The 12,665-nt window shown below is 35.2% G+C and overlaps 3 protein-coding genes across 44 annotated transcripts; all 3 read left to right on the forward strand.

The window, feature by feature from the left end:
• The first annotated feature begins 1,654 nt into the window (after positions 1-1,654).
• LOC118490418 lies at positions 1,655-2,191 on the forward strand. The gene has a single exon (XM_035988051.1). It carries the CDS (start codon positions 1,655-1,657, stop codon positions 2,189-2,191), a length of 537 nt encoding a protein of 178 aa, XP_035843944.1.
• A 755-nt stretch (positions 2,192-2,946) lies between these two features.
• On the forward strand, positions 2,947-3,441 carry LOC118490419. Its single transcript, XM_035988052.1, has one exon. It carries the CDS (start codon positions 2,947-2,949, stop codon positions 3,439-3,441), a length of 495 nt encoding a protein of 164 aa, XP_035843945.1.
• Positions 3,442-4,448: 1,007 nt separating this feature from the next.
• On the forward strand, positions 4,449-10,850 carry LOC118481966. Of its 42 annotated transcripts, none has more exons than XR_004866556.1 (14): positions 4,453-4,835; positions 5,025-5,151; positions 5,236-5,332; positions 5,418-6,370; positions 6,828-6,898; positions 8,142-8,281; positions 8,410-8,536; positions 8,838-8,927; positions 9,006-9,071; positions 9,151-9,197; positions 9,683-9,850; positions 9,927-9,956; positions 10,425-10,471; positions 10,640-10,850. XR_004866556.1 is itself a non-coding variant. In XM_035977322.1 (10 exons), exons 5-10 carry the CDS (start codon positions 8,534-8,536, stop codon positions 10,707-10,709), a joined length of 303 nt encoding a protein of 100 aa, XP_035833215.1. In that variant the 5' UTR covers positions 4,465-4,964; positions 5,040-5,151; positions 5,236-5,332; positions 5,418-6,370; positions 6,828-8,533; the 3' UTR covers positions 10,710-10,850. The 42 variants fall into 42 exon arrangements, 2 of the variants coding, with proteins under 2 accessions (XP_035833215.1, XP_035833214.1); XR_004866546.1 differs by having other exon boundaries at positions 4,454-4,964; positions 5,040-5,151; XR_004866506.1 differs by adding exons at positions 7,755-7,789; positions 7,925-7,943 and having other exon boundaries at positions 4,460-4,964; positions 5,040-5,151; positions 8,142-8,536; positions 9,151-9,850.
• Positions 10,851-12,665: the final 1,815 nt, after the last annotated feature.

Genomic DNA, 12,665 nt, shown 5'->3' on the forward strand with positions numbered 1-12,665 from the left:
GATGGCTATTAGTTGCTAGATCTATGTTGGGTAATTATTTATGTGAAACATATCATTATCAAATTATTTTAGTCATTTACAATTAATGTGAAACATATCATTATAAAACTATTTTAGTCTTTTACAATGGAGTTAAATGCCATTTTAGTCCCTGTGGTTTGAGCCATTTTGCCAGTTTAGTCCAAAGGTTTCATTTTTAACCTATGGGTCCAAAAAGGTTTCACAGTTGTCATTTTAGTCCACTTGGATAACTTCATCCATTTTTTCTGTTAACGAGAAGGCCAATTCGGTCATTTTGTATGTAATTCTGTTAACTAAAAGGGCAATTCAGCCATATAAAATGACCGAATTGGCCTTCTCGTTAACAGAAAAAATGGATGAAGTTAACCCAATGGACTAAAATGGCAACTGTGAAACCTTTTTGGACCCACAGGTTAAAAATGAAACCTTTGGACTAAACTGGCAAAATGGTACAAACCACAGGGACTAAAATGGCATTTAACTCTTTACAATTTTTAAAAGTTGTAACACTGACGTTAAATATAAATAGTTATTGGTACAAAATTAATTTTTGCTTCCAAAATATTTCACATTTTCACCCTCTTAAACCAATCTATCATTCTAACACGATATAACCCATAATATCGCAAAGTCAATTAGTCCTGCAAGCCGCCCTCTCACCATCTCGTGAGTCTTGTTAACGCGTAGTCTAGATCTTCTCCCATCAATAGTCAATATTGCATATTTAAAGGTATCGACAACTAAGTATTAGACACCTCGAAGGTTTAAATCACAAATAATTCATAAAATGACATGTTTTATCTCCTTGTGAGTTTGTTCTTGGTATGAATTTTCTTACGAGTTTATTTATTTCCTGAAAATACATAAATAATTCATATCGTATTAGCTCGTAGAAAGTAAAACTTGTAAACCTTAATAGATTGTGAGTTATATGATGTCATATTAAAATATTCATGCTAAAACAATTAAAAGTTGTTGTGACCCGATCAAAATTTTATTCGTCCCGTGATTTTAATACATAACCAATTAGGTTTACTGATATTGACCTTTAATCTAAAACTTATAATATGTGATTTGTGAATAAGTACTTTGAAAATCTATTAAAAAACATTAAAATTTTTAATAGAAAAACAAAAAACATTGGCTTGGTTGGTTACTTTCCAATAAGCCACTTTCCCAACAATTTCCTATATAGTGCTTTAAGCCTTTAAAATCAATAAATTTACACTCAAGTCTCAACTGTCCAATATGTTAGTATGTTAGTTTCCCAACAATTTCCTATATAATTATTTACGAGATAATCCCTAGCACATGTTAATATGTTTGGGGATACGGAGTGGGGGCGGCAAACTGGTGTGGCAAAGGTGTTTGCCGCTCGGGAACACCGCCGCCAACCAAGTTTGCCGCGCGGTTTGGTTAATCCTTCGGCGTTTGCTCACCGATCGACAAAGGTCAAAAAATGATCGTTGGGCCCATGTGTAACGGCTTTATAGCCGTTTAAAATAAAAAAAAATATGTTTTCTTTAAAAAATTAACTATAAATACCAAACCAAACCATACCCAAATACCTTCAAATTTATACCCCAACCAAACCAAAAAATACCAAACATTTACCCAATTATTACAAAACAAAATGGCGGATGAACTCCCATTATGGTTCCCACCCATGAGTAGCGATGATTCATCCGATAGTAGCATTCTTTTTTTCCAAAATCTCATCAAAGACGTCGAACTTCGAGACACAGGCACATCTAACCGGATGAGATATATTGAACGTCAACGTGAGGTGGGGCAAGAAACACTCATGGCGGATTATTTTGTTGACGACCCGAAATACAACGAAAATATTTTTCGGCATAGGTTCCGTATGTCGAAACGTTTGTTTCTAAAAATTGTGAGCGACGTGGAAGAGAACGACTTGTGGTTTCAAGAGGCCCTCGATGCGCGAGGTAGGAAGGGCTTTACGCCGTTGCAAAAGGTGACATCGGCTATTAAACAGCTCGCAACTGGTAACACTCCAGACGAGAACGACGAGTACTTGCATATGGCCGAAAGAACTTCCCGCGGGTGCCTAGAATATTTTTGCGACACGGTTTGCAAAATATACGCTCCCGAGTTCTTACGTAGACCGACAAGCCACGACATGGCACTTTTTATACGAAGCTCATGAGGAAAAACATCACCTTCCAGGCAATGTTTTAAAATCTGGTTTTTTAATCATATCGGATTAGGCACAAAAATGGTTTAACCGGTTAAACCGGGTTGTGTCGGGCGGTTCAACCGGGTTGACTAGTTAATTGTATAATTTCATAAATTACAACATTAACTCAAAAAATAATCCAAAATTGAATTAAAATGGAAATCTGGGACGAACGATGGGGTGATGAAAGTCTGGAACAAGTCACGAGTGATGGAGTGATGAAGAAAATTTTGAATTTTGATCGATGGAGATAAAATATTAAAAGTTGTTAGGTTAAAGTTAAGAGTAAACATGGAGATAGGATGATAAAAAGTAAAATCCTAACCCAAAAACATACATGAGACGGTACCGGTATGACGGTTCAAACCGGTATACTGGATTTTACCGGTGGTACAAAGTCTATGCCGTTTCTCCTACTTACCGGGGTGTTTCGGACTGGATTTACATCCGAAAACGGTAATACCGGTATAACCGGCCGATATTTACCGGTTTTTAAAACATTGCTTCCAGGTATGTTCGGTAGCCTTGATTGCAATTGCACCCATTTCGTTTGGCGATTTTGTCCGATAGAGTATCGAGACCAATATATGCGAGGAGATCACCGATACCCGACTGTTATACTCGAAGCGGTTGCATCTCAAGACTTATGGTTTTGGCATGCTTTTTACGGTCCACCGGGTTCATAAAACGATATCAATGTGCTACAACAATCTCCGTTATTTTTAATGAAACGAAATGGAACCACGCCAAAATGTCCATTTTACGTTAACAACCATTTATACAAACGTGGTTATTTGCTCGTGGATGAAATCTACCATCCGTGGTCCGTTTTTGTGAAGTCGATCCCATACCCTTACGAAGTAGACGAAAAGAAATTCAAGAGGCAACATAAGGCGGCAAGAAAAGACGTCGAACAGGCTTTTGGTGTTTTGAAGGGGAAATGGGGTGTATTGAGTCGGCCGATGCGAGCAAGAACCGTTAGAAAAATTAGGAGTGTTGTGTACACGTGTATTATTTTATACAACATGATTTTGAAAGACGACGGAAACGCGATAGCACCGGTGCACATTCGGGATCCTCCGGTCGAGCTCGCTCTAGACGATACGGTGTTGGGCGAGTTGATGAATGAAGACACGCATTGGAGACTAAAACACGATCTCCTAAATCATCTCATAAGTCAAGATTTACCCCACCTTTTGGTCAATTCCGACGAAGACTAGCTTAATTTATTTCAAGTTAATGTAATTTTATTGTTTTTTTAATTTAATGTAATTTTAATGTTTTTAATTTAATGTAATGTTATTGTTAATTTATTCTACATTTATTAACTTAAATATTAAATATACTAGTTTACAAAAAATAAAAAAAAAATTAAAAATTTACCACTTCAGCCAGTGTCTAACCATTGCCAACACTTTTCAGCATAGTTTAAACACTTTTCACTATTTGACATGACACACTCTGATTGGTTGATTTTTTAATTTATCACTCTCAAGTGATTAACTATTCCTTATACCCTTAGTTTCTATATGTCACCTTTTATAGATTCTATTTCATATTATTATTATTCAAAATTGTAAATTATAAAGTACTTGTTACGTCAATTATGTTTAGTCGTATCATTTAAAATTGACTATTTAGACAATAAAACCTCGTAAATGCTAATATGTGAATAAATGATTTTTGTAAGGGAGAATTAGTCACTAAGCAAAAAATAAAGAGGGGAGTTTAGTATATTTTATTTTATTTTAAGTGAAAGACGTAATATTAAAATGTTGGAACTAAGTATCTTGATACTGTTACGTGACACTTACTTGTTTCAACATGATTTCCTTTTTTTTTTAAATGTGTTTGTTGGCCGTTCAAAAAAAAGATGATTAACATTCTATATTAGCTTCTATATTACCGGTTGGAACTAGAACAGATACACAAGGTTAATCAATGGTAATTAGTTCTAACAATCTGAAATCTGAAATCAACAGTCATTTTCAACCTTGACTAATTGTGAGAATTGGTAAGATTGTCGGTTCGGTCAACTACAATAACCCGTCTCATTTTGAACCGCATGAGTTTGTAAAAAACCATGTGAACCTTCTGTCCCCACTCTTAGACAAAGACCATATAGACCTGGTACTTATGTGGTGGACTTTTTGCTTCTTTAAGAATGGTCTTCTCTTTTAACAGCAAAATCTATCTATTATACTAAATGAATTCTCTTAGGCCACATGGTCTATTCTTAGCCAATCAATTAGGTGATGTGGAGACCCTCTTAGGCCAGAGAATTCCTCTGAGGTGGGATTCTCTTTTCTCTTCATTACACGCGCTTTCTCTCTCTCTCCAATCAAAAACCCTAAATCTCCTTTTCTTCAATCATCGCCCTTTTATATTCCCTGTGTCTTTCTTCTCCAACGTTTCACTTATTCTCTCATCCAACCTTCTCTGTGTCGAAACCCTTATCGGCTTCACATTCACAAAACCTACTGTTTTCAGTCGCCGTTTAGCCGCAACTAAGTCTCAATTTTAGGATATTTGGATCTGTGAATCGGGGCTCGAGACCAAGAATCAAAGAAATTGGAGCAATTTTTCATTCTGCAATACTCCCAAAAAACGAATGGTAAGAAATTTAGACTTTCCCGGAGACGGAATATCACCGGAGATGCAATCAACAAAGCACAGTTGATGGAGATTTGGGACCAATTTCTGATCAAAGTTTTGATTCAAGGCTACAAACTTTCTTTGATATGTAAGGATTTATTAGTTTATTTAATTATTTATTTAGAATTTTTTTGTTCATATTAACAAGGAATGCGGATGAAAGTTTCTCCCGCAAGAATCGCATGCCTCGACTTTAATCTCCAAAAGACGAAAATGCAACTAGGTGTTCAGGTTTTAGTCACTGACCCACGCACTTTGGAGAAAATTCGTCAAAGGTAATAAAACTTACTAATTCGTGCATTTACATGTTTTGTGTTTCTATTAAAGTATTGATATGGGAATGATGTATAAATTTACAGAGAAGCTCATATGACAAAAGAGCGTATCGAAGAGATTCTAAAAGCCGGTGCTAATGTTGTTTTAACGACCAAGGGGATTGATGACATGGCACTCAATGTAAATTTTCTTAATTTTTTTTATTATATAACATTATAACTGTATATTTCTTTTAATTCTAACAATTTTTATTGTATAAACTCAGTATTTTGTAATTTTGTGGAAGCTGGTGCAATTGCTGTGAGGCGAGTTCAAAAAGAAGATTTACGCCACGTTGCCAAAGCAACAGGCGCAACTGCGGTAATATGCACATGTATTTATCAGCTGTAGTTTTTTTTTTCTAATGAACACATTATATGTATAACAATTCTGTTGTTGTGAATATAAATTCTGAAATATAATATATGTAGGGTTGATAAAGATACTGATGTTTATGGTTTGGTTCAGTCGGTTTTGAAAAAAGTTCTATATCACGTAGTTAACTGCGGTTTTGGGAAATAACAAACCAAACTAGATGGGTTGGTGGGTCACCCGACAACGGGTTTTATCAGTTTGATGGTTTAGTGGTTTGGTATGGCGGTTTGAAATGGGTTTATTAATTCTTTTTTAAAACATTAGTTTATATATCAAAATTGCTAAAATGATAAAGATAGTTCATGACTATTAGAAACATTTCCATATCCTAATTGATACCTGCTGATAACGTTAACTGATGTGTGAGTCATTATTCGGTAATCGTCCAACTTTTTGGACACCTTTGACAATGGAGCTAAACTAGCCGTTGCACATGAATATGGTTGTGTAAGTCAACATTCTGTCCGTTTATTGTGGATTTTATAGTAAATTGTTGATCTGGTTTTAATTTTAGGATTTGTTTGCTGAATTATAGCTTGCATTTTCAATGTCATCCTCATAATCTATTGAGGTAGCTTTATTCTTTTCCGTCGTATGCTTCTCTTTTAATATCAGCTCTTTCTCTCATTTTCATGTTTTTTGGGTGGTGTCCTTGAAACACTTTGCGTAATGGTCATCAAATCTTTGCATCTTTTATGATTTTCTCTTTTTGTACACGGGAGTTTGTTCAAGAAGATTCTTATCTAGACGGGTACTCAAAAAAATGTTGGAAAGGAGAACCAATGGTTGCATAGGAGTAGCAAGGTATACATCTATGCCTCCTGATCTTCTCCTTATTATTGAACTTAACATTGCTTTAATGTGTTTGTTGCCACTGTTTTTATTTTGGGATTATTGGAATATTGGAATATTGCTCTACATAATTATGAAATGCTACTACTAGCATATTGCTTTACATGGTTATAGATTGTAAAATAAATTAGATGGTTATCGTGTGATCAAATACATTTCTTTGGGCCAAAGGTGACTTTACAGGTTTGGGCTAAAGTTCTATTGAAAACATTTCTTTGAGTTATACGTTAGTGGGCAGGGTTTTCAAAATTTCTATTAAAAATGGGAAGGACGGCTAATTGTTGTTGTCTGTTGGTTTTCAAAAGAGGAGACTAAAGTGAACTATCACCTCAATTCACAAACTTATAGGTTTTTAACTTTTATTTTGAAAATTTAAGTTAAATTATAGGCATGAATATATTGTTTGCAGGTGAAAGTATATATGGGTGATGGGTGGCATCCGCTCTGCGATATGATTTCTTATGGGCACAAGCAGCCCAGGTACTGTAACTTAACTTACATGTTTCCTCACCGATCTCACTAGATTAACACACCTTTATATTTTCAATTAACAATTTTAATGGGAACTTATTCGTAAATGACGGTGCAATTGTTCAAGGTTGTTTCTTGATTCCAGATTCTTCATTCTATCCTATCTGGAAGGGCAATGTGGTCTTTTTGAATTTGTACAAAAGGCGCATGCCATGAATGTCTCTTAAAGTATTAATGCATTTTAAAAGAAAGACGCTTAAGAAAATAAGTTGCTTCTTGATATTGCTCTATGGTTGACTTAGAAATTTAAGATAACAACCGACTCATCATTAGTCTTGACTTGAAAGCTTCAATAATGTAGTAAAGGATTTGCTGTAAAGAGTAGTTAATTTTTTTAATGTTCACTATGCGTGATTGGGGAAGATGATCAGGTGATCTACCAGACTACCAATAGGTGATCTGCTGATTTCTGTAAAACACAAAGGGTAAAATATCAATCTTTCTATAGGCAAAGAGTAGGAATTTTAAAAAGTCTTAATATATGAACCGAACAAAGCAACCAAAAGGCGTTCTGTTATACATTAAAGTTAGCGAAGGGTGGATAATTGTTTTCTTTAGTCATAGTTTTTTTGTGAAATATATTTAAATTTTTGAACTTTCGGGATAGCCTACATCTCAACTCATAGGAACTATACCCTGTATCTTTTTTTTAATCTTTTTCAATCATGTTGCTACTAAAGAAACATGTCACATTTATATTAAGACAAGCCCGGTTCTTATTTTTACTGAGTATTAATAACATTGCTGATTGTTCTTTTTACCTCCATGTACTTGGTGTTTTGGCTTATTGGAAATAACATGAAAGGAGAGAAATCATATTCACATCACTTGGATAATGATGTAAGTATGATCTCGGAGCATGTTTGCTGAATAGTAAATTTCTCTTTTTATTGTGTTGCTGTCTTTTCAGCTCATTTAATCCAAATTTGTTGTTTTCGACTGCATATTACTGAACAAATCTATACCAATAAAAAGTGGAGAAGTTATGACAATTGTACGTATCATCTCATTTTAGCTCATTTAATCAATTGCTACACCGCCACCATTCCGGTTGGATTCTTCCTCTATTTTGTTCTTGGCGGCGCCATTGGAAAACACTTCGTCTCACATTTTGTATTCGTATGCTATTAGATCTCTTACTTTTCAATTGTTTGTAAATAAATTTTTTCCCTTCATATTTGTCCTTTGTTAGGGTTTTGACAATAGCATCACAGCAGCACCGCAACAACCTGTCTCCGCTCGAGTTGTAAGTATGTTTTTTGGATGGTTTAGCTTACACAATGTTCAAGAGATGCTAAGTTTTAGAAATTTCAAATATAAGCTGCATCCATGGTAAGTTTCAGTTTTGTTTGGTTTTTTCACTTAATTTGTTGTTTGTTGTTTATGAAGGCTGATACACGTTTCTTTGTTTCTTACGCTAATTGCTCTTTCTCTTCCCGCTTCTATTGGATTTCTGGAAGTTGAATGTAAGCTCTAGAAATCAACTATATATCTAGGGTTTCAGTGGTGACCCTTAGATGGAAATAAGAGAAAGTAGCGGACACAACGTCACCATCCTTCCCACTTAGATTGTGGAACAACACCATGGTAATCTTTCTTTTCTGATTTAACTCTGGTAGGTTCGTAATCTTCCTTTTGTATTTCTTTTTTTCTTGATGTTTCTAAACAAGTTATTGTAATTTTTTTACTGTCTTCTTATACGACCACCAGTTGTTCGATGAAATTCCCCAACGAGTAAAATTTATACGTTATTAAATTTGTTTTGTGTTTTTCTTCAACATGTTTGGCAATGGTAACATAAACAAATCTTTGAATCTAAATTTATTATTTAATAGCCCACATGACTTAATTTAAGGTAACTTGCATGATTTTGTGATCCTTAAATCAGGATATGGGGAAGTTGAAAAATGGTATTGATGTTCAAGACTTCGATACTATTGAACCCATTACACTTAGCTCATGGGATCAAATGGCTCTGGTATGACATAATTTGTTTTTTTAACCTTCTAACAGTTGTTTTTATTAAATAGATAATTTTTTTTCTATATGGTCATAGGTAAAGAAATTTGAGGGAGCGTTATCTGTAAAGGGTAATGTGGGTGTTGAAGCTTCGGAAGAAAAGGTTAGTCATTTAGTGGTGAAACTTATGAAATACGTTGGAAATATAATAGTAAAAAAAATTCGAATATTTTACATGACAGCGTATTGAAGCATATATGACAGCAGTAAGATCATTTGCGGATGAGTGGTAGGAAAGATGTTTCAATCTTAGTCATTTTTTTGGTGCTTTTTAAGTTTCTATTTTTTTTGAACGGCAAAGTATCATACATTTTTTGGGTGCGGGATACCTTACACCCCCACATTACGGGGTGGCCCGTTGCCCCACTCCGGTGAGACGTGAGTGTCTGAACGGTTCCCAGCTGGCATCAGATCGTTGACGGCGTTCACCCGGAAACCCCACAAGTACCTCGCCCACACAGGAGGGCTTGACGAGTTGATAGCACACCAGCGAACCTGGAGTCTAACTCGGGTACCATGGGTAAAACCGGGGGTGCCTCACATTTGATGGAGGCGGTGATCGAACCAGCGCCTCTTGCGAGGAAGATGAACTACCCATTGCTCCACCAAAGGATCACTGGCTTTGGTATTTGCAGTGGGTTAACTGTGAAAAAGCTTGACAAGAAATTGGAAAGAACTCTTCTCCATTCGGATCACTGGCTTTGGTATTTGCAGTGGGCCTACCCGCTTTCTTTAAACCCATTTGAATTGTGCCGCCATCAAAAAGGTTTCTGAATTCACCACTGGTGGTGGGGCGAAAACTACGACCCAATAGTGGAGCTTTACAATATTCAAAGATTCAATTGTCAAGTGTTGAACACGCCTTCTTAGTCTGATGACAGGGTAATAACTAATAACTAAGAATTAGGAATTTTTAATTATCATATATGAGTTGCTAATATTAGTTTTGTTGACTTAGAAGTTTGGGAGGGGAGCTGGTGACATGAAGGTATGTTGCAAATTTTCAAGTTTTGGTCATCATTTCTAACCCGTTTATGAAACGGGTTATGTTTGGGTTAACATGTTTACAATTGCCCCGTTTAACATTGTTATCATAAATATATATTTTTTAAGGTGAACCTGTTTGCAAGAAACTGAATTCGTTTATAGCCCAAACAACCGATATTAAGTGTATCTGGATATGGTTGATGCCTTGATGGCTTTAAAATGGTAAATAACCTGACACGATTGCCACTCCTACAAATTATCATGAGCAATGATCATGTAGTTTGTTATCAAGATTTGATTTTTTGTACACATTTCGGATCTGTGCACCATTTAATGGCTTTATAATAACTTAATAACGATGCAAATCTGATTTATTGACAACCTGTATGAACAAAAATGATATAAGTATGTCAAGTGCCTTTATTAGATATATACCTTTTTTCTATTCTAATGAATTATATATATTCAGATGGCCAGTCCAGCGGCGTATTTTGGGCTTGGGCAGCAAAGTCACAGGTAGTAACTGTGTTATATATTAAGATAAAGATTTGTATGATTCTTAAAGGAGAAAGATATTTAGACTTACAATTAGTTATTCTTAATTATTATATCTCAGTTGCTAATATTTTCCCATTTTTATTTATTTAATTTTCAAAGTCTCATAAATGTTTACAAATCATGCAGAGAGATTCTACGGTCTACCTACTCAAGGCTTTTAACAAGGGAAAGCCCAATGATGACCCCCCTCAGTTAATAAGGAATTGAATAGGAACTATGGAGGCAATCAACATTAGAATGCTGTTTCAGTGGTTAATACATTAACTTACAAAGTTTTCTTTTTGTGTTTCCTTTGTTAAATTGGTAATTCCTAATCATTTACAACTTAATTATGTTATATTTATAGTATAGATTTTGAACATTTAAATTAACAAACAATTATATGGTTTTGAAATACCTATGCTTCTAACATTGTTGTTGATAGTGTGTATTGTTATGGTTAGAAATATGTGGCTAAATGGGCCCGGTTGGGTAACGGGTCAGATGGTTAAGCTTGGTAAATGTCGAGTTGACTATTAAATGTTTTTGTCGAAAGTTACTAAGTTTTAATTTAAATATATTTAGTGTGAAATTTGAGTATTAAAGTTATGTTATTCGGTAATAATCCAACTTTGGAACAAAATAAGACAGACTACTATTTACCCATTTGACTCGGTTATTTAAAACTATTTTTTTCTTGGATTAATTGCTCGAAACAACCTGTATAAAAGCAAGAAATATTTAATGAATTACTAAGTTAAAGTATAAAAATAAATAGGTATATGTTGTTCGGACAACAACCACAAACATGACAAATGTTTTCGTAACAACGCGTTGTTTGATTATTTTCATTTTTTTTCGGTTCATTGTAATTTGATCTTTACATAAGTTACAGAACGTTTCTTTCATTCAAAGTTTATGTCTAACACTGTTAAATAAACTGGACTGGATGGGATACTTGCAAAGAAGAGCAAGTGTGTCGCCTTCATCAAGGAATGGAATGTTTCTTTCGTTAAAAAATTTATGTAAACATTGTTAATGATGATATAGATTATTCTGAGGCCACCCGTGTAACACACGGGTACTTAGGCTAGTATCTATATATTGATATAGAGCCTAGCAAAAAGTTAAAAAAAATAAGATGATGTGGGAAGTGAGTTCGTGCTAGCTAGGGTGGGAACCGAAAGTATTTCAAGGGAAAAAGAAATGAGGGTGTAAGGGGCACTCCCCTAAGAGGGGAGTCCTCTCTCTTACGCATTACCAATCCTCGTGTGCCACGTCAACTCCCCTCTTAAACTCCCCTAACACCCTAAATTGATGGCGACACTCCCCTCTTAGGTGACTTGGTTTTTTATTAAAAAAAAAAATTCATTGGTCCATCTCCTCCCTCTCTCCTCCCTCTCTTCGGTGACTTCCCACCGATTTCATTCCCCCAAATCACTCACCTAAGTGATGGCGGCGGTGTTCCCCTAAGGTGACTTGGGTCACCGAATGGGGTCACCGAAGGTGCCCCTTATACCCTGATAGAAACTACAAAAGTTCAAGTATTGAAGTCTGAAAAATCAGAAGGCTCATGGATAGATAAGATCACAAAGTGTGGGCATTCTTTCTCGGCGTTGTTGCCAATCAACGCCCACATTCCCACACCATCCCCCCGCATTAGTTAATCGGGCTTGGGATTCTTCACCAGCGTCGAGGGCAAACACTGCACGACGTGAACACACTTTATTGGTTGATTTAAACTAGTCGTTCAATAGCTAGTTTGACCCTTAAAAAAACCTATATATACTAACATTTTTCACACCATTTTTTACAAAACCATACTTCATCACTTCCCATTTCTCTCTCAATTTTTATATAGTTGTAAAAAATGGAAGGTTCCAATTTTTCTTCTTCTTCGTCGTCTTCATTTGGGCTTGACGATTTAATTTTATTCTCGTCAGACGACGAGGGACCAGCACTCGTAATTTTTTTATTTTTAAGTTTATGTAATTTATGTTTTTTATTTAATTAATATTAATATTCTTAAATTAAATTAAATCGATTTTATATAATTTAAAATAGAAAATAAAAATATTAAATAGGTGTCACGTGTCGAATAACGCCCCTTTTCCACGCCCTTCTCACACCTCCCTTTTTTTAAACCACGTCATTTTTCTGACGCGCTCTGACG

Source organism: Helianthus annuus, chromosome 1 (assembly GCF_002127325.2).
Source record: "Helianthus annuus cultivar XRQ/B chromosome 1, HanXRQr2.0-SUNRISE, whole genome shotgun sequence".
NCBI lineage: Eukaryota > Viridiplantae > Streptophyta > Magnoliopsida > Asterales > Asteraceae > Helianthus > Helianthus annuus.